This window comes from Pseudonaja textilis, chromosome Z (assembly GCF_049901715.1).
Source record: "Pseudonaja textilis isolate UNSWEBS1 chromosome Z, rPseTex1.2, whole genome shotgun sequence".
NCBI lineage: Eukaryota > Metazoa > Chordata > Lepidosauria > Squamata > Elapidae > Pseudonaja > Pseudonaja textilis.
Window position 1 is genome coordinate 2,268,773 of NC_142008.1, and position 25,185 is coordinate 2,293,957.

The 25,185-nt window shown below is 42.5% G+C and overlaps 1 protein-coding gene across 2 annotated transcripts; it reads left to right on the plus strand.

The window, feature by feature from the left end:
- Positions 1 to 3,489: 3,489 nt before the first annotated feature.
- ARF1 (ARF GTPase 1) lies at positions 3,490 to 24,672 on the plus strand. 2 transcript variants are annotated; one of them, XM_026720341.2, is made up of 5 exons: positions 3,490 to 3,614; positions 14,949 to 15,132; positions 17,310 to 17,420; positions 20,106 to 20,230; positions 23,032 to 24,672. In XM_026720341.2, the coding sequence occupies exons 2-5, from the start codon at positions 14,985 to 14,987 to the stop codon at positions 23,191 to 23,193; spliced, it is 546 nt and encodes a 181-aa protein (XP_026576126.1). In that variant the 5' UTR covers positions 3,490 to 3,614; positions 14,949 to 14,984; the 3' UTR covers positions 23,194 to 24,672. The 2 variants fall into 2 exon arrangements, with proteins under 2 accessions (XP_026576126.1, XP_087771801.1); XM_087915675.1 differs by lacking the exon at positions 3,490 to 3,614 and adding an exon at positions 4,344 to 4,458.
- Positions 24,673 to 25,185: the final 513 nt, after the last annotated feature.

The following is a 25,185-nucleotide window of genomic DNA, read 5'->3' on the forward strand; positions in this document are numbered from 1 at the left end:
ATGATCCTTTTTTTCCCCCTGAAAGGAAGAGAATTTATATAACAGTGGGGTGTGCAAAATGATCATGTGCACAATATTTACTAAACATCTCTTACTGGGTTCTCAGCTTTGCAAAAAAAAAAATGTACAAAATATTACAGGCTGAAATGCAAATTTACCCACCACAACACTGAGATGGTGAGGTTTTGAAATGTATATATATTTTAATAACATTAACCAGAGATATTAAAGAAGGAAATAGGAGGCATGCAGGCCCCTTGCATAAATTGAGATACCAGGGAAACCTTAAATATTATACGGGATTAATGGTTTTAAGGAAAGAGTCTGGCTTATCAACTTAAGAGTAAGAAGATAAAATGCAATTGCTTGAATCCTATAAATATGGAAGCCATCTAAATTATACTTTCTAAAAGAGACATGTTCATTTTTTTTTCAGGCTCCAAAATAGGCTGCTCCCTCAACCATCTCTCCAATTTAACTGGGGGGAGACTTTGTGTAATAAATGATAGGCTTGATTTGGAGACATGGAAACCTTGATGTGCAATCCGAGTGTTATTTCTGTAGTGTCAAAAAGATTCTTTGCATATATTCTCTGCCCAGCATTTATTCTGTTACTTTTTCAAAATGTGATTTAAAATAATTGAGTGCCGAGGATGGGGAAACTAGCACAAATTAAGTAGCCAAAAAAATACTGCATTTAATAAATTGAACAACTGGGGTTCCTCTCCACCAAGGTGAATCTTCTAAAAATGGTGATCTGGAAACTTTCTCTTGCAAATGTTCTCTCTCCGGGGAGAGAAAGATGAACTTTTTGAATATATATAGCTAGTCCTCGACTTAGAACCACAGTTGAACCCCAAATTTTTATTGCTAAGTGAGACAGTAGTTAAGTGAATTTCCCCCCATTTTAGGATCTTTCTTGCCCCAGTTGTTAAGTGAATCACTGCAGTGGTTATGGTTGTGAAGTGAATTTGGCCTCGCAAAAGGGGATCCCATCACATGACATCCCCCAGGACACTAAACCATCATAAATACCAGTATGAGCCAGTTGCCAAATGTCCAAATTTTGATCACATGACCCGATGGTTGTAAATGTGAAAAATGGTCAAGTTACTTTTTTCAGTGCTACACATGGTCACTCAATGAAATGTTGTAAGTTGAGGACTTACACTGCAGCATTTTATGTTCATGTTTGCTCTTTGAAGTGACAGCATGGAAAGCAGTCTGTGGAAGAACATTAACCATACAAATATAGATAGTCCTTGACTTACAACTATTGTTTCAACAACAATTCAAAGTTACAATGGCACTAAAAAAAATGAGTTATAGCCATTTTTCTGTTACAACCATGACAACATCCCCATTGGTCACATGATCAAAATTTGGCCACTTGTGGCCCAAGGTCAAATTATCCCCTTTTGTGACCTCCTGGCAAGCAAAGTCAACAGGGAAGCCAGATTCAATTAACAACTATTTTACTAACAATAAGTTAGTAAAATGGTTGTTAATTGAATCTGGCTTCCCTGTTGACTGCAGAGATCCTTAACAACTGTGGCAAGGAACGTCGTAAAATGGGGCAAAACTAATTTAAAAAATGTTTCACTAAAGAGAAATTTGGGACTCAGTAAGTCGAGAATTACAGGTATTAGAAAACAAACAACAAAATAATGAAGCACTGGAAACAAGCAAATGAGAAAATAGGAAAACAGCAGCAGAAGAAAAATGATTATAGAGAAGAAAAGATTAAAAAAAGGCTTTTTGCTTCCAAAAAGACTTTGTTCCTGGCCTTGTTCCTTGATTTTCCTGGCATACTTCTGCTTTTAAAATTATGTATATCCTCTTCTTTTTAAAAGGATACATACCTCTTTTTTTTCCCCGTCCATCCAATCATGGCCAATTCTCGAAGAGTTCCTGGAGAAGTTCTTGCAGTTTCCTTGGCAAGTTTTTTCAGAAGTGGTTTGTCATTGCCTCCTTCTAGGGCCTGAGAGAAAGTCACCCGGATGACTTTGTACTTGAAATAGGATTAGAACTCAGTCGCCTTAACTATAGGTTATCCTCAACCTACAGCAGTTCATTTAGTGACCATTCAAAGTTACAACGGCACTGAAAAAAGTGAGTGATGACTTATTTCACACGGATGACCATTGTGACATCCCCACTGGTCACATGTCCAAAATTCAGGCACTTGGCAACTGGTTCGTATTTATGATCTTTGCATGATCCTCTTTTGTGGCCTTCTGTCAAGCAAAGTCAATGGGGAAGCCAGATTCACTTAATTACCGTGTAACTCACGTTCCAACTTCAGTCCAGAGGAGGGTATTCAGCCAGTTGTGACCGGTTCTGGAGAACCAGTAGCAGAAATTTTGAGTAGTTCAGAGAACCGTCCAATCCCGCCTCTGACTGGCTCCGCCAACCCCGTCTCTTCTCTGCCTCCCATTGAGTCCCAGCTGATTGGCTGGGTCTCCTTTGGTTGCCCTGCACAGGAGAACGGAGCAGGAAAGCAGGTTAACGGGGTGGGGAGGGAATGGGGGATTTTGCAGGATATCTTTTTCCTGCCACGCCCATCAAGCCACGCCCACAGAACCAATCCCGCCACTGCTTCAGTGATTCATTTAAGATATGTGGCAAGACACCTTGTAAAGTGGGGCAAAGCTCACTTAACAATTACCTCACATAGCAATGGAAACGTTGGCCTCCATTGGGGTTTAAAAAAGGTCGGGGCTTCAATTGCAGGGTTGATGCCCCCGCGTCTTTATGTTTTGATCTGAGGAATCACACGACCCTGGGGCAACGCGACCGTCATAAATGCGAGTCAGTCGCCAAGCTGTCTGAATTTTGATCACGTGATCGTCGGGATACACCGCAATACCGGTCGTTAAGTGTGAAAAACGGTCATAAGTCACATTTTGTCGGTGCCGTGGTAACTTTGAAGGGTCAGCAAACAAACTGCTTGTAAGTCGGGGACTACCTTTAGGAGGGCCACCCGGGGTGTGTGGGGATGATGGGCTTTGTAGTCCACAAAAAAAGCACCTCCCTCCCTTCACGAAATCGCTCCGGCTCCCCCCTTTTTTTTTTTTTTTTTTTGCTTCCAGGCGCGCGCGCCACATAACGTTCCCCGCGAGGCCCGCCCTTTATCCAGGCGCGCGCGCGCGCTCGCTCACGCCTTCCCCTCCTCCCCTTTGGAAAAAGAAAAGGGGCACGCGGCCCACTTTCCCTAACGCTTTGTAACGGTCGGCAGAGCGCGCGAGGCGAGGAAGGGGAGCGCGCATGCTCCTCTCTTTCTCCTCCTCCTCCTCCTCCTCCTCCGCAGGGCTTTGGCCACGCCTCTCCGTTCTTGTGGTCCGTCTCCTGAGGAAAAAAAAAAAAAAAAGCAGGAGAGACGGGGAAAGAAAAAAAAAAACAAAAAGAGCACACCCAACCCAGCCCGCGTTTCCCGTCGTGCTTTGCGGGGCCCTTGGCACTGACGTGGCCGCCGGGAGCCGCCATCTTGTGCGCAGTGAGGGAAGCTGTGAGGGAGGCGGAAGGCGAAGGCCAGAGGCAGGTGAGGCACCCGGCGGGCCCGGAAAGGACGACGGCGGAGACCTTCGCAGCCAGGAACCCCGCGACGTCGCCCGGTAAGCAGCCGACCCTTCACGAAGTCATGGCGGCGGCCCGGTCCGAACCGACCCTTCTTTCGCCAGCTGTCCGCGCTGAGGCGGACGGGCCTAGCTCGGGTCCGGACGGGGCAGTGTGTCCCCGACGCCCGTTGTTCTCCCGGCCGAGCTGTGCGGCTTTTTAACTCCTTTGACCTTCCCACTGCCCCCCTAAGATGGGGGTGCAGCGGGTACCACCATTCCCCTCACCCCCAGCCCTCCCGGCCCAGAAGAAAAGGGGACTGTAAGTCGGGGGAGGGGGAGAAGGCTGCTCTTAAGCGGGATCTGGGATGGTTCGCCCTGCTCTGGGGTTGAGGATCGCTTTTACACACACACACACGCGCACACACATGATCCTGGCGCTTTGGCCTGGCTGAGTAGCGTCCATGAAACGGGGTAGAAGGCAGGGTGGCCGCCGAGAGTGGATGATGGGGTTTTGGGGGGAGGTTGATGGGGGGATCGGGAGGAAAATGAAAGGATTTGGGGTGGATGATGGGGCTTGGGGTTTGAAGATGTTGTTTGGGGATGGATGGTGGGATTGTCTGGTGGAGGGTTGAGTTGGGAGGAGAATGAAAGGATTCGGGGTGGAGGATGGGGTTGTCTGGATGGAGGATGGGGGTTCTTTCTTTCCTCAGCTGGAATTTGGACCCAAAGACGCGGGATGGGTGGGGATTTGGGATCCCTTAGTCACTTGCTGGTGACTTCATCAGCAGGACAAACAGTTGCGCAAGGCTCGGGAGTTTCAAGTACATACATCGTGGCGGTGGTGAAGACTCTTCCTCTTTATTAGTGGAGGAAATCGGACTCAAAAGGTCTGCGACGACAGGTCTGGACATTCATTTGGCCAGCGTGGTGAATAAGACGCTACACCTTGGGCAGAGGGTTGGGCTAGATGACCTCCCAGGTCCCTTCCATCCCTAGGATTTGGGGGGGTGGGGATCAAATATTAAGCCCATGACAGAAATGTGAATTACACATTAGACAAACTTAGATTATTGTACAAGACCTTAGCTAGGTCTTTCTGTGTCTTCCTTAAGCTTGTTAAGCAAACTGAGCCATGAAATGGGAAGGTATGGGGGGGGAGGGGAGGGAAGGACAATGAGAAAAGAAGGAGAAAGGAAAGAAGGAACTAAGGGGGAAGGGAGGGGAAAGGAAGGAAAGGAGAAAAAAGAGCAGGGGAAAGAAGGGAGGGATGAATAAAGGAGTGGAAGCTGGTCAGAGAAAGATGTAACCCGGAAATAAGAAGGAATTCCCTGACAGGGCTATGAATCATTGGATCCCAGAATTGTGGGTGTTCCATCTCTGGACATTTTCAAGAAAAGATTGGACATCCATTTGATCACAATGGCATATGTTCTTCAGCCTTGAGCAGGGGGTTGAACTAGATGACCTGCAAGATCCCTTCCAGGCTTATGCTTCTCCAAGCTGTTTTCCTAGCCATTCCAATTTCCAGGGTTGTGAACTTTGCCGTGCAGGCAACTACAGTACAATGTAATTCTGGGCATCAAAGCCATCAGGACTACGTGATTCATTGCATAAACTTCTTTTTCCTGAAATACCAGGAAATGTCAGGCCAGATTGATATTGCTAGTTTCTGCTGATCAGCCGATGCACTCCAGTTGAGAAAGTCCTCTTTGATTAATTTTTTTTTTAAGGAAGTATGTTAAATAGCTTTTCATGTTGCCAATATCTGGTAATGGCATGCCCCTCATAGTTATGATTCTTGATTCTTAACTAATGTACCTTTTCTTTATGTATACTGAGAGTATTTACACCAAGACAAATTCCTTGTGTGTCCAAACACACTTGGCCAATAAAGTTTTCTATTTTATTCTCATAAATACTTGGGATAATGAGAGGGCACTTATTTTTAAACATTAATCTTTGTGTTTAAGAACCAGCTTTTGCAATAAAAAATGTCAAGGATGGCATTGTTTAAAAAAATTCTTAGTGGATTCTAACATGTACTTTCTGATTTTTAACTTATTTGTCTTATTTGTCTTTCCATTCACCAGCCTGTCTTAAATTTTGGCCAGCTTAAGGTTTTCATCTTTGTGTCATGGAGAAATAAATATAAACAAGATGCAGAAACTAATACAGATTCAGAAGCAAACACCTCAGTTATTCAGCTTCACTTTTCCCCACCCCCTTTATTTTCCAGCCTAGACTTTTCCTTGTTTGTTCATCAGAACTTTTTGAAAGTTACTGTCCTCCATAAAGTTCTTGCTACTCTATACAATCTTTATCATAATCTACACACTTTTGAAACATTTGGAGATTTCTTTTACAATGCTGGCAGTCTCTTCTGTGTAGCTCTCCTTAAAGAATGTACATAGGGTAAACACTCTTCATCCTAGGTAAGAGATAAAAAAACAGTTCAGGTAGTTCTTGATCACATTGGAAACCAAGATTTCCATCACTAAACAAGGCAATTGTGCCTGATTTTATGATCTTTTTTGCCACGATTGCTAAGTGAACCACTTCAGTTGTTAAGTGAGTCACACAGTTGTTAAGCAAATCTGCTGATTCCCCATTGACTGCTTCTCAGAAGCCAGTTGGAAAGGTCACTAATGCTAGGACTCTGCAATTGTTCATCACAAATGCTGATTGCCAACTGCTGAAATCTTGATCACGTGACCATGGGGATACGACCTTGTAGTCATAAGTTGAACACTACCTGTAATAAATTGTGGGCATACAGTTTGGCATCTGGCAGGTAATCTCCTGTAAATTTCAGCTACAATGAAAATCAAAATATTCAAGGAGTTTTTCTTGCATTTCCTTTTCATTGCTTCAGATCAGTTGCTTTAGAAGCATCTCTGTGAAATGTGCCCATGATTACGGATGGCACATAGTCTGGCTTGAACTGCTTAGTCTAATATGTTTGGGGATTTAGTGTATAATTGTCTGGAACAGGCTTGGGAAACAATTATGTTAATGCAGCTATGTCTGGCATTTCTTGCAATCTCCATATTCATACTAATGTACTAATACCACTCTATAAAGCCTTAGTAAGACCACACCTAGAGTACTTCATCCAGTTTTGGTCACCACATTATAAAAAAGATGTTGAGACTCTAGAAAGAGTGCAGAGAAGAGCAACCAGGATAATTAGGGGACTGGAGGCTAAAACGTACAACGAACGGTTGTAGGAACTGGCCCAGGCTAGTCTGGTGAAGAGAAGGACCAGGAGAGACAGGACAGTGGTCTTCCAATATTTGAGGGGCTGCCACAGGGAGGAGGAAGGGGTCAAGCTATTTTCTAAAGCTCCTGTAGGCCAGACAAGGAATAATGGATGGAAACTGAACAAGGAGAGATTTAACCTGGAAACAAGGAGAAACTTTCTGACAGTGAGAACAATCAACCCATGGAACAGAAGTTGCCCTCGGAAGTTGTGGGAGCGTCATCACTTGAGACTTTCAAGAAGAGACTGGGCTGCCATTTGTCAGAAATGGTGTAGGGTCTCCCGCTTGGGCGGGGGGGGGAGTTGGACTAGATGACCTACAAGGTCCCTTCCAACTCTGATTATCTGTAATCTGTAATCATACAACATTTATATCTTCCTTTGAAATTAAAGTAGCAAACCATAAACCATCCTATTCTAGCTGGGATCACTTCACAGTTGCTATAATGCATTAAAGGCAATGGGCAACTTCATCTTGGAAGAACAGGTTCTTGAACATGGCAGTACAATGCTTTTATTACCTCAAGTCATCTTCCTGACTTAAGACAATAATAATTTGTCTTAAGTCAGGAAGATGACTCGAGGTAATAAAAGTAAGCCCTTGTTCAAATAGTCATAGACTACAATTGAGCCCAAAATTTCTGTTGCTAAATGAGGCAGTTATCAAGTGCGTTTGAACCCATTTTTTATCATCTTTCTTGCCATCATTAAGTGAATCATTGCAATTTTCAAACTAGTAACCTGGTGAAGTGAATCTGGTTTCCCCATGACTTTGCTTGTCAGAAGGTCACAAAAGAGGATCACATGACCCCAGGACACTGCAACAATCATAAACATGAGTCAGTTGTCCAAATTTTAATCATGTGACCATGGGGGATGCTGCAATGATTGTAAGTGTGAAAAAACAGTCGTAAGCCACTTTTTTCAGTGCAGTTGTAACTTCGGTCACTAAATGAATTATAAGTCAAGGACAACTTCTATCTCCTTTCAGTACTTCTAGCTTTAAGCGGGTTGGAAGTTTTTTGATGCTTAGGATCTGGACAACCTATTGCACCTAAGTTGGATCTGTTATCTAACCTACCCCTTCCAACTCTGAACTGCTAGAGAGCAGTGTTTAGTTTTCATCCATCCCTATTCCTGCTTCAAACTTAAAAAACGTTATTTGGTATACTGCTTTTGGGAGATGGAACAAGGTGTCATGTCTTTTTGGAATACAGGAAGTTCTTGACTCACAACTGTTTGTTTAGTAACAGTTCAAAGTTACAACAGCCCAGAAAAAAGTGACCTATGAGTTTTTTTCACACAATGGTTGCAGCATCCGCACAGTCACATGGTCAAAATTCAGACGCTTGACAGCTGGTTCATATTTATGACAGTTGTAGCATCCCGGGGTCATGTGATCCCCTTTGTGACCTTTTGACAAGCAAAGTCAACAGAAGTGAGATTCACTTAAGAACTTCAGTAATCCACTTAATTGTGGCAAGAAAGATTATATAATCAGGCAAAATTAACTGTCTCACTTAGCAACAGAAATTTTGGGCTCAATTGTAGTCATAAGCCAAGGACTGCCTGTACTCCAACGTGCAACACCCACATCGGGACCCCAGGCCAGTTGGCAGAGCCAGGTTTTTAAGGCCTTTCCAGAAGACCAAAGGGTGGATTAAAATCCCATCTCAAGGGGCACAATATACCAGAAAAGGTCCTTCTGGACCCCACCACCTGGAACTGCTTGCTGATTAAGATTGAATTAAATCTGGTGACTGTTACCCCTTGTATCAAGGGCAAGCAAATAGCAGCTGCATTGCAGCTGAAGGAAGAAGGAAACTTCAAGGTTAGCACATCATAACACCCTCTGTCTTTCAAGGTGTTCTGAAAGCTTTGGTTAGTGCTGGATATGGCAGGAAAATTTCCTGGGGCTGAGGGAGCCAAGCAGGTGGAACTTGTTATACCTGTTTTATACAAATAACATCGGCTGCCTCCTTGTTTTTGACTGAACTGATTAAATGTGTTGCTTTAGTACAGGTAGTCCTCGACCTACAACAATTCATTTAGTGACTGTTCAAAGTTATAACTACACTGGAAAAAGTGAGCTATCCTATTTCACACTTACAACTGTTGCAGCATCTCTGTGGTCACGTGATCAAAATTTGGATGCTGTGCAACTGACTCATATTTAGGATGGTTGCGGAAACTATCCTGAGGTCATGTGATCCCGTTTTGCAACCTTCCGACAAGCAAGTTAATGGGGAAGCCAGATTCACTTGTGTGACAAGTTAACAATTGCAGTGAGTCACCTCATGTGGTTGTAAGTTGAGGAGGACTACCTGTACTTCACTATCTTGGTCAGCCATTTTTCCATATGATTCTGCCTGGGTATTAAAAATCTCCTCTGCCCCATATTGAGATGAGCAGCCTCAGATTTGTGCAATTGATGTATTTCCATTTTCTGTTTAAATATAAAACAAAGTTATTTTTAACATTTCATATTTTGTATTATTAATTAAGGAGGGCTGCAAATTGTGTTTGGAAGAGATGCTTGTGTTGAGCCTGAAATTGACACATGTGTTGTGCAGCCAGTTTATTTAGCTCTATACTCTAATCATATATTCCTTTTCTTTCTCTTTGCTTGTATAAGGGAGGGTTTTTTCTTCCCGGGCTCAATACATTCTTGAGGTGGGAGTAAGTGCATAGTGAGGATTGTTTTGGCTAGGTGATTTTCCTTCCCGTGGGAACAGAAAGCTGTCCCTGCTGAGAACTGCAGGTGGAATTTGAAGATACCAGATGATGTTGATTTCCTTTTATTGGGGAATGTGACTTTTGTGGGTTGTTTCTAATTTACAATATGTGGGTTAATTCCAGTTTGCGTCAGATCTGAAATTACAACGGACTTTGCTAATTCGATGCTTACCTAAATAAAATAAATTTGTTTTGGAAGATGGACTTTTATTTAGGTAAGCATCAAATTGGCAAAGTCTGTTGTAATTGAAGTCACAACTTCAATTCAGCATCCTTTGATAACTTGTTAAATAAAGCAGCTACACTTTTTTTCCCTGATCGCATGGGAAACTTTGCTTGGTTAATTTTGTGGATCTATATATTATGGCTTCCCAGCAGGTCTGATTAAAAGGCTAAAAGGTTCTTCTTAGCCTATGGAAACGTCCACATGGCATGTATTGCCATTTTAAAAACAAAATGTGACCTTTTTTCTCAAGTTATATGGCAACTTTTTTCTCAAGTTAAACTTATAAAAAACACAGTTGCAGATCTGTGTGACATGACAACTGCTGCTGCAAATCACTGCCTTAATTTAAAATTCAAATCACTGTCTAGAATGTATTAGTACATATTTATGAGTTATATTGTCCAGCTCCACTTCAGTGCATAAGTGCAAAAATCATCTAAAAAACCTTAGCTAGATATTTTTTTTTGGGGGGGGGGATCAGTACTATATTAACACCTGCTCTTAATTCTTATAAGGAAGCTTAAGTGTCTTAGGCTACTGATAAAATGTGAATGTATAATTAGATTTTTATGAATCTCACCTGGAACAAATTGAAAATGTAATAGCAACTTTTATTCCAGCCTTTTTTTTATATAGCTGGTAGGCAAAGAAATCTAGTACAATTCCGATTACAGCAGTTACTTTTTGCATTATTCGTCAGTTTTCTTGCTGAGTGCTAAAAACATAGTTTTAATTCTTATTTCTAAGTAGTTCTTTGGAGAACTAAGAAATGCCACTTTACTGCTATTTTCATTTGCCTTTTCCATCCATGGCGCTTTCATCAAATATTGTGGTTGATACACTCAATCTATATTTGTTTTGTGTTTCAATTTTGAATATTTTAATTTTAATGATTTTTTTTATTTTTATCATTTTTATATTATTTGTATAGTTCCGAGTTGCTTCATGAGATGGATGGCTATACAAATTAAATAAATAATATACTGCTATTTTGTTTCCTCTTTTTAATTATTCTACTGTAAAAACTTATTTCTGCATGTGCTGAGCCAATGAGTAATGCAGCTTAATAATTTAAAACTATAAAATTGTTCATATAAAGCAGTGTTGTCTTGGACCCTCTTATTAGATTTCATTATAGACACATACAATAAAGCTAGGGAAATTGCTTTCTGCAAATACTGCAAAATATTCAACCCACATGGTATCAATTGCATCACTGCAAATAGTAAGCAAAAAAAAAATCACAAATTTTTAGCTAAATCTAGCAATCTGTACTGTATTCCAATATAGAGATAGTCCATCCTAATGACTACAATTGAGCCCAATATTTATGTTGGTAAGTAAGACACTTAAGTAAAGTTTTGCCCTATTTTACTATCTTTCTTGCCATATTTGTTGAGTGAATCATTGCAGTTAAGTTGGTAGCACAGTTGTTAAGTGAATCTGGCTTCCCCATTCAGTTTGCTGTCATAAATACAAGCCAGTTGCCAGGCATCTGAATTTTGATTCTGTTGCCATGGAGATGCTGCAACCCTCGTAATTAGAAAAATGGTCATGTCACTTTTTTCAGTGCTGTTGTAACTCTGAGCGGTCACTAGATGAACTGTTATAAGTCAAGGCTTACCTGCAGTGTTAAAGGGCTAGCTGTCAAAGTATCGCATCACATTTAGAACTAATTTAGAATTAGGTACTAAACTGGTCACAAAGACAACGCTAGACCCAGTAGTCTAAGAATGGCAGGATCAGAAGGGACCTTCAAGGTCATCTAGTCCAATCCACTCCCAAGGCAGGAGTTCTCATGCTGTCTCAGACAAATGGTTGTCTAATCTTTTCTTGAAATTAAGCACCCACAATTCCAGGAGGCAAACAGTTCTATACAGTGTTGTACTCCTCCATTGTTTCTTCCTCTTCCTGTATTATCCGGTAAGGAATATCTGGGTGGGAGAATTTGCAAACTGGAACCTCAAACCCACTCAGCTTCTAAGTTTGTTTGTTTTTTAAAAAAAGAGTTCCACAAATGGAATACAAGTAATCCTCGATTTAGGACTACAATTGAGCCCAAAATTTCTGTTGCTAAACAAGGCATGCTGAGAAACTGCATTCAGGTAAGCCAGCGCCTAATCTCTGGAAACGTTGCTTATCCCAGCTGTAACAGCATGGAGTTTAGGAGCCAGACCTGCAGAAGAAAAAACAGAGAAAAAACAATAGAATAATGTGATCCTTGGTGCTCTCTGAGCTTGGTTGTTTTCTTGCACCCAAGTTTTGTGATCCAACTATGGAACATCATCAGTGTTAGAAGGAAGTGGGGTTTGCAGAGAGGAGGATTTTGGGATCCTCGGTGCTCTCTGAGATTGGTTGTTTTCTTGCAGGCGTTTCATTACCATACTAGGTAATATCATCAGTGCTATAAGGGAATGGGGTTCTAGTTTTTAGCATCGATGGTGTTTCCAGTTGGGTCATTAACTGTCTGCGAGAAGAATCAAGCACAGAGAGCCCCAAGGACCCCACAGTTGTCGACCTCCTCTTCCTTCACTCTGCAAACCACACTTCCTTCTAGCACTGATGATGTTGCGGGGTAATGAAACATCTGTAAGGAGACCTCCAATCTCAGCCCCATGGCCCCCCTCTTCTCCCCTGCAAGCACGCTCCCTTCTAGCACTGATGATGTTACCTATACCTAGGTGGGTAATGAAATATTTGCAAGAGGAGCACCAAAGAAACACCCTGAGCTGGAGGATGGGTGCTGTGGAAGCGGGGAAAGATCTAATGTTCCTCTCACTGGCTGTAGACCCAGATTCTGGAAATAGAGATTAGAGCCCCAGCCAAAAGGGAAGCAGCAAAATGTGTATCCCCCCCCCCGCCCCCCCAAATCACCCCAGTTTCAGGTGGTGTGGCAGGAAAGAGAAGGAAATAGCAAGCTGTGTTATATAGCAAGGAAGCACTCGTGTCTTTTCAGTAGTAGTTCCCCAAATGACTCCCTTGGAAATCAATGCCGTAATGACAGGGCACGCTAAGTACTGAGCTAAATATACTTCTGTAGACTTAATTAATTTATAATAGCATACATACAGTGCTTGGGAAAAAAATTTCAGGCTAAATATTGCAGCTGCCTAGTTATAAACAATGGGGAACTGCTCTTCACAGCTCAGGTGAAAACTTCCTTGATAGTTGATGATCTTTTGCCATGAATAAAATACCGATTTACTGTTCTGTGATACCTGTTCCCAGGTAATCACAATTTGTATTCCCAAATCATCGTTCTAACATTTCATTGCCCGTCAGAAAGTTGGCAAGAGCATACAAATGTCCTGTGCTATTAGTTCCAAAACACAAGATGGGCAGCATATAATGAATTTAATAAATGAAATAAAAATAAATGTTATACAGGCAGCCCTCGACTTAACAAAAGTTCAGTTAGGATGCGTTCAAAGTTACAATAGCACTGAAGAAAATTGAATTGTGACCATTTTTCACACTTCCAACCATTGCAGAGTCCCCATGGTCACGTGTTCAAAATTCAGATATTCAGCAACTGCCTCATATTTATGACGATTGCAGTGTCCCAGAGTTATGCAATTCCCTTTTGCAACCTTCTGATGAGCAAAGTCAACAGGGAAGCCAGATTCACTTAATTCTGTTACTCACTTAACTACAGTGGTTCACTTAACAACTGGGCCAAGAAAAGTTTGTAAAATGAAGCAAAATTCACTTAACAATTGTCTCGCTAGCAACAGAAATTTTGGGCTCCCTTGTAGTTGAAAGTTGAGGACTGCCTGTAATAAAACTAATGTAATGTGCTTCTCTGAAAAATTGGCTGCCTTTCCTCTGCCAAGAATGGACACTGGTTAACTATAACTCGCTTATTATGATGTCAGAAGAATAAAATTGAGAATCCCCGAAGCATTGTTAGCTAAGCATCTGATGATGCTTGGGTTCTAGAATTGTGCACAGTCTTGTTTGAGAGAATCATACTGGTCAAACTGGATTCTGCCAACTTAGAATTAGACTCGGTTCCTAGACCCAGAGAGGGAAAATACATGCATGGTACGATAGATATTATTTTCATTAAGAAAAATTTCATATAATCATACGATTCCTGCTGCTGTTAACATTTTTCCTAGCATAGTTTGTTCTAATTAAGTATGAATAATGTTGAATAGCATTATGCCACAATCATGGGGGTTTGTCCTAGCTACTCTTTTTCTCATTTAGGGAACAGGAAAAATGTATTTAATTTTCATATTTTATATTCTGTTGGAAGTCAGTCCCTTCCTTCCTTCCTTCCTTCCTTCCTTCCTTCCTTCCTTCCTTCCTTCCTTCCTGATATATTTATAAATATAATTACAGTCAATAAACTTTAAGTGGCCTGTTTTGTCTTTTAGGAGTAACATGGGTGTCAGACCCATATCTTTTAATGTCCTTATATATTTTCCCCATTTTACTGTAGTGTCAAAGAACGCCATTATAATAATTTTATATTGGAGCAAATGGCCTGTCTCCTACCAAATATTTTTTACCCTTTGATGTAAATACCTGCTGCTCCCTTTGTGTATACATGGCAATTTCATATGCATAAATACTGTCTTCTAAGCTGCTGTTTACATGCTCAGCTTCAGTTTTGAACCTTTTACCACAAATTGACTATAGTTAATCCTCAACTTACGATCACAATTGGTCCCAATATTTGTGTTGCTAAGCAAGTCCTTCGTTTAATGATTTTTGCCCATTTTACAACTTTTCTTGGGACAATTGTTATGAGAATCCCTGTGGTTGTTAAAGGAATCTGGCTTTCCCATTGACTTTGCTTAAGTCAGAATGTTGCAAAAGGGGATCACGTGGCCCTGGGACACAGCCACCATCATAAATATGAGTCAATTGCCAACATCCAAATTTTGATCATGTGACCAGTGTGTGTGTGTGTGTGTGTGTGTGTGTGCTGCAACAGTTGTGTGAAATATGATCATAAGTTGCTTTTTTTCAATGCTGTCATAACTTCGAACAGTCACTAAACAAATGGTTGTAAGTCAAGAACTACCTGTACAAATGTTTACATGAGAAATCACACACACACACACACACACCGGATTCCTGAGGGCCATTAATATATACTTTTGGGGCTAGCTAGGATCAAGACATTTTATTGAGCTAATGAATCCCCTTTGTCTTCCAGATTTTCTTGGCCAGTGGGTGAACGACATCCTCAAACATGGGAAATATTTTTGCCAACCTTTTCAAAGGCCTCTTTGGCAAAAAAGAAATGCGTATACTTATGGTCGGACTGGATGCCGCAGGAAAAACTACTATATTGTACAAGCTTAAACTCGGTGAAATAGTAACAACCATCCCTACTATAGGTAAGAATTCAAGCATCTCTTAATTGCAGTTAAATCTGGGTTTAAAATAAAATTACGGCATATGGATACGGTTTGTACAACTCCTGATAAAAATGTAAGATTAGCTTGTGTAGGTTACTCATTTGGTGATGAGCAGTAACCAAGTTCATGTTACTTCAGTTAATTAATTCACAGTCTTACTTCTGCACTGCATTTTTGGAATTGCTTGAACTAAATGAAATTGCATTGTGGAAATACTGTGTGCAAGTTGTGCTCGACTTACAGCCACAGTGGAGCCCAAAATTTCTGTTGCTAAGTGAGACATTTGTCAAATGAGTTTTGCCCTGTTTTATGACCTTCCACAGTTGTTAAGTGAATCACTTAAGTTAGTCACACAGTTGTTATGTGAATCTTGTTTCCCATTGACTTTGCTTTTCAGAAGGTCGCAAAAGGGAATCACGTGACAACTCCCTCTACCTCTGGGGACACTATATGACCATCATAAATAGGAGTCAGTGGCCAAGGGTCTGAATCATGTGACCAATGCTGCAATGGTCATAAAAGTGAAAAAAGATCCTAAGTTACCTTTTTCAGTGCCGTTCAAACGGTCACTAAATGAAGTGTTGTAGGTGGAGGACTACCTGTATTTGTTTCCAGATGGGTAAGATAAAATGGCATGAACTTAGAACCTTCATTTCTGTTTAGTCTTCTGAGTATCACTGTTGAAGAAGTTTAATGTTGCTTAGAGCTTTTTTTTTTTTTTTAATTTAAAAAAACCCCGTGTAGGAACATTGTCGTTCATTTGTTCTTGTTTGGATAAAATCCACCCTCTTTTTTTGTTTTGAAAGGCAAGTCTAAGGATTCCTGAGAGAAAATATAGCAAATTTAATATTATCTAAAAGCATTCACTCTTTAAATTGCCTTCATTTGATTAATTGCACTTGAAACTTTCCGGAGATAAACAGTTAAGTAAAAAAGTATGAATATTATGTTGGTAATCAGCTTTCTATGTGGCATACTTTATACATAGTAAATTAGAATCTAGGAGCCCACTTCTTCAACCAAAAGGCTAACAGAGAGCCGGTTTTGTATGGTAGTGAAAGTACTGGCCTAGAAACCAGGAGATGGTGAATTCTGGTGCCACCTTTAAGCCACCTGGATGACTCTGGGCCAACAACAGGAGACTGTGAATTCTAGTCCCAACTTAGGCAAGAAACTGGCTGGGTGACTCCGGGCCAATTACCAGGATACAAGGAATTTTAGTTCTGCTATAGGCATGGAAACTGGCCGGGTGGGTTTGGGCCAATCCTCAAGAGACTGGGAATTCTAGTCTTGCCTGAGGCCTGAAACCCAGCTGAGTGCCTTTGGACCAGTCCCTTTCCACAGCGTTTTTACCCGGCGTTACAGTCTAGGGTTTTCCTTGCATCTATATCTGTAAAAGGGGAAATAGAAACGCCACCAGTGGCACAGCTTACCCCGTACAGGTATAGTGCACCCTCTGTGCTTTTATGCCTGTGGTGGTACATTGTTTAGAATGCAGCACTGCAGGCTCCTTCTGCCAGCTGCCAGTGTTTGGCAGTTTGATTCTGACCAGCTCACGGTTGTCTCAGCCTTCCATCTTTCCGAGGTCAGTAAAATGAGGATCTCTCTGATCTTGGAATTCTATAGTATTTCACATGTGTATGTGTAGTTTTTAAATATATTTATATTTTCTTTTCTTCAGTAATGTTCGATTCTCAAAAACTGGTTGCCTTGACGAATCCCTGCAATTTTCTTGCCAAAGTTTTTTCAGAAGTGATTTGCCATTGCATCTTTTATAGAGCTGAGAGAGTGGCTGGCCCAAGTTCATACAGTTGGCTTAATATCTCAGGCGGGACTAGAACTCCCTGTCTCCTGGTGATTGGGCAATAGTTGCCCAGCTGGCTTTGTGCTTCAGCAAGACTAAAACTCATAGTCATTTGGTTTCTTCTCTGGTGCCTCAAACGTTACGCTAAATTGGTTCTCAGCTTTTTAAATATCACGTTATGAAACATCTGTGTAGAAGGAAAGATTACGGTTTTTTTTTCTTTATAACGTTGCAATGCTTGCTTATAAGGAGAAAGGGTTGTTGAAGACCACATGTGATTGGCTTACCTTAAATCGAAAAATTCATCTTTTGCCTATTAACAGCACATTCTCTCTCACTTATTTCTGTTTAGGTTTTAATGTAGAAACGGTAGAATACAAGAATATTAGCTTCACGGTGTGGGATGTCGGTGGACAGGATAAGATCAGACCACTCTGGCGCCATTATTTCCAAAATACACAAGGTGAGTTGTTTGCGTTCTGCAAGACCCGCATACTGTGTCTATCTATTTAATCTGCATCAGCGTTAAATAGCTCCAGGATTGCATCGAGGTCACCAGGAAATCTTGTAAACTGCATGAATCAAATGGAAATGTGAAGGTCACAGGCAGTCCTCGACTTACAACAGTTCGTTTAGTGACCATTAATCCCTCAGTATTTTTGCTAAGGTAGTTGAAATGGAAGAAGGTCTGCAGATGTATAAAAAAAAAAAAAAGGATGTTGAGACTCTAGAAAGAGAGCACAGAAGAGCAACAAAGATGATTAGGGGACTGGAGGCTAAGAAATATGAAGAACGGTTGCAGGAACTGGGTAGGTCTGGTTTGATGAAGAGAAGGACCAGAGGAGACAGGACAGCAAATATCTACCAATACGTGAGGGGCTGCCCCAAAGTAGAGAGAGAGGGTCACGCTATTCTCCAAAGCACCAGAAGGCAGAACAAGAAGGCAACAGATGGAAACTAATCAGAGAAGCGACTTGGAATTAAGGAGAAATTTCCTGACCGTTACAGCCAAATGTCTATGGAGATCCTCAGTCATCCAGGTCATGGTTGTCCCAAAGGTGCTTTTTGAAAAGACAGCTGGTTTCTGGTTTTCCTTCAAAGACATTTCGCTTCTCCTCCAAGAACATCTTCAAAGAAAAACCAGAAAGTCCAGTTGCCTCTTCTCGAAAGCACTTTTGGGATTCCTGGCAGTGAGAACAATTAATCGGTGGAACAGCTTCTAACCCTATTCAGGAGTTGTAGGTGCTTCAACACTGGACGTTTTTAGGAAGAGGTTGGACGACCATTTGTCTCAAATGATACACCGTTGCCTGCCTCAGCGGGGGATTGGGCTGGAAGACCCCCCAAGGTCCCTTCCAACTTTGTTATTCGTTGCTAACTTTAAAAATGGTAGACTTCCGCTCCCAGGGACACACACACACACACACACACACACACACATACACAGAGCTAGCTAGGTCGGCTGGAGAGTTCTGGGTGGTAAAGTCCAACCACCTCGAAGCTGACATGGTCGAGGAACAGTGCAATTCTGCTTGGCTCTTAGGAGCCGGGTATTCCGTACCTCAAGTTGCCAAATTAAATGGGTCAAACAAAGGCTTTGGCTTGATAGCTGCCAGATTCACATAGCCTGTTAAAATATAAGTGTGGATTAAGAAAATACACGATTTAGCATAATACCCAGAAAACTTGAGCCATAGACCAGGAGGGAAAAGGCTAATCCACAATTCTGCCTTTGCCCTGATCTTAGGCGATCCTTTGTGCCTGGCACACTAGCAGCCTTTGCTTAATCGGGTTTGCCTCTTCCAAACACGAAACACTGACCTTTTGCTAAATCAAAGAGAGAGAAAAAACAGAGAAACGTTTGGCGTTAAGAAAGAGAGATTAAATGCAGTGTTACATAGCAGTGTTTGTGAGGCGTTTCAGCTTCTTATCTGAGTGTAATTGGTAGTTTACAGGGGGGGGGGAATTCATCCAGTTGGTGGTTTTCTTGCATCCTTTCTTCTCTCCCATCTTCTCTCTTTCTCTGTCCCTCCCTTTTTTCTCCTTTGTTTCTCTTTTCTTCTCTTCCTCTTTCCCTCTCTCTGCCTTCCTCTCCTCTTCCTTTCTGTCTCTCTCTTCCTCCTCCTGCCTTCTGTGTCTCTTCCTCTCTTGGTCTGTCTCTTTCTTTCTCCCTCCCTTCTCTCTCTCTGTCCTTCCCTCATTCCTGTGGTCACACAACCCCTTTCAGGGTGATCTTTTCATCACTCTACCAGCAGGTTAACCACATCTTGCTGATAAAAACTTTGAGCAGTAAAGTGGGATGCATGCAAACAACAGTGGAGGGGTGTGCGTGCTGTTTTCTCCTGCATTGTGAAACTGTTTATACACAAACTGTTGGTTTTAATTGCCTCGTGTACAATCCTCTTACCCAGAATCTTTTTATTCATTTGTTTGTCCAGTTTGAAGGCCACCCATCTGTAAGGGCTGATAGTTCATTGACAACATTTTTTCTCTTCCCCTCCGCCCAGTTTCCAGCTTTGTCTAAAAAAATATCCCGTTTCTCTTTCTGTATATTCCTTCCCCAAAGTCTGTAATTCTCTTGCATGAGACTGATATTGCAGCATGTGAAATTTTTGAAGCAGGCTAAGAAGATCAATCTCTGCGCTGTGTGGTTCACCTGAAACAGTAATTTACACCGTTGCAAAGTTTACTGCCTTTACTCTCTCGTGTGAGTAGTTTTGAAATCCAGTAATCAAAGAAAATCGGATTAAGGTACATGTGATTGTGGATGCTATTTACAAACACCCAGAAGTCAATTTCATATTGCTTGAAGCCTAATGTGGCAAGATTTTTCTCTCCCTGTCTGTGACTTAAATTATAAATATAATATTTCTTTCTCCATAAAATGGAGCAATGGTGACCGTAAGCCTGGATTACCTGCAACTTGAAGGTAAATAGACTTCAATTCCCGAAATTCCCTGACCATCCAGTTCATGCAGGCTTTTCCTTTTTCTCCCCTCCTCCCCACCCCCCACCCAAAAGGTCTTGGCAATCTGGGAATTTAACTCCACGTTCCTGAAAGCGGGCAGGGTCGAAAAAACACAGTTCTAGATGGCTGTTTGTTAGAACCTAGGCACATTTTTATTTAACAATTGCTGTTTCCTTTCAGGCTTGATCTTTGTGGTCGATAGTAATGACAGAGAGCGAGTTAACGAAGCCAGAGAAGAGCTTATGAGAATGTTGGCAGAAGATGAGCTCAGAGACGCTGTCCTTTTAGTGTTCGCTAACAAACAGGTAGGTGGGAAGAGATGACCCAGAGAACCGCTCTTCCTGTTTGAATGCGATGAACAGTTGCAGGAACTGGGATTGGCCAGTGGAGAAAAGGAAGGACTGGGGGGCGGGGGGGACATGACCGAAGGATTCCAGTATTTGAGGGGCTGCCCCAAAGAAGAGGAGGGGGTCAAACTATTCTCCAAAGCACCTGAGGGCAGGACAGGAAGCAACAGGTGGAATTAAGAAGTAATTTCCTGATTGTGATGACAATTAACCAGTGGAACAGAAGTTGTGGTTGCCCCATCACTGGAGGTTTCTAAGAAGAGACTGGACAGTCATTGTCTGGAATGGTATAGGGTTTCCTGCCTAAGCAGGGGGTTGGGATAGAAGACCTCCCAGGTCCCTTCCAACCCTGTTATTCTGCTACTGTTAGCCCTCCTATTTGTTGCACGGTCTTATTTTAGAAATCTCCCCGACGGCTTGTTTTGGGATGATGAAAAAAATCAGGGAGGATTCAAAGCTTCAGCTGTATGGAAAAATATCACAGGGAAATTTTTACTTGTTTTGAGGATTTTCCTTCAGTTGATCACTTTACCTGCAACCATCATAAATACGAGTTGGTTGCTAAAGGTCCGGTTTTTGGTCATGTGACTATGAAGATATGCTTCCACTGTAAGTGTGAAAAAACAGCCGTATGCAGATGTGGGATTCAGCTGGTCGGACCGGTTCAGACAAAAACTGATTGTTAAAATGCTAGCAGTTTGGCAAACTGGCTAATCCCATCACTGGCTGCCTCCGCCTCGGCTCGTTTTTGGGGTCATTTCCAGCCATTTTTCGGCTGAAAAACTGCCTGAAAATAGCTCAAAAACGGTAAAAATGGCTTCAAAACCAGCCAAAAAACAGGTCAGGAAGGAAGGAGATGGGAATGAGGAAAGGAAGGAAGGAAAAATCACCATTTACTATTACATATATAACACAGAATGGTGAAATAAAATTGTCTGGATCATATGCTACTCATGTGCAAAGCAAGCCTGCTGTGGCTCAGTATTTGGATTTGTACATGACAGGGGACACTTCACACAGCAAAAATTCAAAGTGTAGCTTATTCATCTTGGCCAGCAGCCTTGCCCCAAAACCTACTAGTTATGTAGAATCACAAGGCGATTGCTTTGTTCCACTGCTTAGAAATAATTAATAATCTTAATTTAGCTTCCAAGGGATTACTCACTCAAAGGCTCCATCAGCGCTTGGAGTGCAGTGTGCCTACAATTATCTAATAGTAAAATCTTACAACTACTTGCACAATGCAGACACACTCACTCCTAAGAGTAGACGCAGGTACTCTTCCATTTCTAATGAACTTCATGGTGTTTGCCATCCCTGAAACGATATAAAGTCTATTTTCATTATTGGGATTTTTTTGGGGGGTACGATGATAGTTGAACCCTTTACAATATGCTACGCTAGGCTTACTGCCACGGAAGATGCCTTGAGGAACACGGCATTATGATTCTCTATACTGTGCCTCCAGCCAGCTAAAAGAGGTATCTTGAAGTCGTCATTAGCTGTTCCATGGTTTGCCCTCTTCTCTCAGCGCAAACCTCATGGTGCTGCTGGCAGTGACAGAATCGGGGCATGGCATCTGCCCAGCTCCAGCGGGCTGTTGATGCGGGTGCAGGCAGGCCTCTCTACTGGCCCAGCCATCCAGAGGGGCTAATCCGGCTTTAGCTTAGTCTCTTTCAGAATTGCACGCACAGAGGTATGGCCAATCCTCCTCCTGCTATGTATTTATTATTTTGGGGGTGCAGACGGGCTTTAATTGTAAATTGCTTCTGAGGAGTCAATGGGATTTATTGCCTCGGCCACCACAGGTATGAAAATGCTGGCTGTTATGACACAGTGTATTACTTTTTAATAACCTCAGCCTCCGATGTCTTACTTTCCTTGGTGATGGGAGCAGAATGCTTTGCTGGTCTCTCCCCATCTTTTCACTGGGGAACTTGAGGGTCGGTTAACCCTTTCATTTCTGGAAGTGTTGTGTATAAGCCCCGAGGCCTGGGGGAGAAGGGAGAGTGGTCGGGAGGCAGGGATGGCGAGTTGGCCACGCCTAGCCAGTCATATGACCACCCGACCACACCCACCCAGCCAGTCACTAGGGCAGAGAACCGGTGGTTAAATTATTTGAATCCCACCACTGGTCCTAGACGGTCCTTTTTTCATTGCCGTTGTAACTTCGAACAGTCACTAAACAGGTGGATTCCAATCAAGGACTATCTGTATACCCAGCTGATGGCCTGCTGGCATTCAATATTAGGAAAGTGATAGGTGTAACACCCGCCTCTTGGTTATAGAATAGGTAGTCCTCACCTTACGACAGTTCATTTAGTGACCGGTTCTAAATTACAATGGCACTGAAAAAAGGTGACTTTGCCTGTTTTTCACACTTGTGACTGTTGCCCATTAGTCAGTCACGTGATTGAAATTCAGATGCTTGGCAATTGACTCATATTTATGACGGCTGCAGTGTCCCTGGGGTCACGTGATCCCCTTTTGTGACCTCCCGAGGAGCAAAATCCGTGGGGAAACCAGATTCACTTTACAAACATGTTGCTAACTGAACGACTGCGGCAGAAAAGGTTGTGAAATGGGGCAAATCTCGCCTAACCAGTGTCTCACTTAGCAACATCATTTTTGGCCTCAATTGTACTCGCTTTTTAGGAAGGTTGCAAAATAGGCCACCCCACCCCACCCCAACCGGCTGTGATCAGGGTGGGTGGAGGGTGGGAAACGCCTTCTCTAAAGCCAGTTGCTTCCCTTTCCAGGACCTGCCGAATGCCATGAATGCTGCGGAAATCACAGACAAACTGGGGTTGCATTCTCTCCGCCACAGAAACTGGTACATCCAGGCCACCTGCGCCACCAGTGGGGACGGCCTCTATGAAGGACTGGACTGGTTGTCCAATCAGCTCCGAAACCAGAAATGAACCCCTGAATTAATCCTCTTTTCTCCACCCCCTCTTCCCCCCCTCCTCTTCCTCTCCTCTTCCTCTTCCTCTCCCTCCTCCTCCTCGCTTTACTCTAATGTGGCAAACCGTGCTACTTCGTAGTATTGAGTGCCGGAAACTGTTTTCATCATCTCTTCTCGTCCACAGGATTTGTCCTTCACCACCACCACCACCACCACCACGCTGTACATGTGGCAAAACCACTCCAGGAAAGAAAAAAAACAGTTTTAACTTTTTATTTTCTTATTTAATGTAAATAGTTCTTGTTTTTCCCACAAGGCAGTTTCTGGTACTCCTATGCAATGTTATTCGGCTCTTTTTAAAATGATAAAAAGGTTTGTTTTTTTAACCACCCAATAACTTGTGAGTGAATTCAGGAAAAAAAAAAACGGTTGCCAGGAATCTGGTTTTATTTGTGTCGTGTGTGTGCGTGGGGGGGGCTAGATCCAAACGCGATCCCTCTCGGCTTGTGGATCTGGGCCGAGGCCTGATTTCCACAGCTCCGTTGTTAAGCCTGGGTATGAGCTTCTTTTCGGAAGAGACGGGGCTGGTGGGAAGGAGGCGGAAAGGCTGGAGCCCAGGACCCTTTGCGCGATTTCTGCAACGAGACGTGAAGAATTGCCGGCAAGTTTCCTTGTCCCGGATCATAAAATAGCCTCTGTCTTCTTTCAGCGCTTGGCCATTTTGTGACTGGAGGCGGATGGGAGACTGCCCAGAATTAAAGCGAAGTCTTTAGAGATTGCAGATTAATGAGAAATTGGGACACCCCACACCAGCCCCTGTACTCTTTTTAACTGCCCCTTAGATTCGGATTTTTTAAAAAACAACGTTTTGCCCTCCAACCCATGAGTGCCACCATCCTCCTCTTCCCCTCTGTCGCTGGGGAGCCTGTCTCCTTCAAAAGGAAAAAAAAAATCCCCCAATTTCTCCAGCCTAGAGTGAATTTTCCAAAGACGGTCCTCTTGCACGAGCGTCACAGCTGCAGCCACAAGTACTGTAACTTAAATAAGAAATGTCACACAAGCTTTCCGTTGTCGCATCCGGGAAAAGGGGGCGGGGCGGGAATACCAAAAACACGAGAGGGTTTGGTGATCGGGACGCCTTCCGTTCTTAGGCGTGTCTAGATTCCGTTTTTTGGAACGCGAGAAGCGCCCTCTTTGCATCCCTTCATACTGCGAGGTTTGAGATTTGCCATCCCAGATTTTAACTTTTTGTTTTTTTCTTTTGTATTTTGATAATTAAAAAAAAAACAAACACTGAAGAAGCTGGAGCTGTTGCGACTTGAGAAAAACACGATGAGAACTGGTTTGTTTAGTGTTGTGGACAAGAAAAAAAAAACCCCTCTCCTTGTTTTCTTTCAATACAGTAATCGACTGTTTTGTATACTTGTTTTCAGTTATCATTTCAACAAACGAGCACTGTAATTAAAGCTATTACAATAAAAATCTCTTAACTATTCCCCCGAGGTGTGTGTGGTTTGGCTTGTTCGCGCGGGCTCTGGAGTTTAATAATCGAGTAAGCGACACTTGCATTGGCTAGCTGGAGGTTTTTAAGAAGAGATTGGCAGCCATCTGTCTGAAATGGTGCAGGGGTTGGACTAGACAGCCTCCAAGGTCCCTCCCAACCCGTTTCTTTTCGTGTTCTGAGTGCTGGATGCAACAGGTACTGGCTGCGTCCACTTATTTTCATTCCCATTGATTGCAATGCAGAAGGGTTGATGCTCTCACTACGAATTATCCTCAACAACCGTAATTGAGCCCGGAATTACAGTCGTAAGTTGAAGCACTGACAGGACCGGAAGTCATTTTCTGGCCTTTTACTTGGTTGTTAGGAAACCCATTCATGGACAACAGTTGACTAAGCATGATTTAAATGGTTGTGGGGTCTCTTGGTGGTTTTCTTGCAGATGTTTTCATCTCTGCAGAAATTTCCAAAACACGATGAGAACTGTTTGTTTAGTGTTGCAAATTT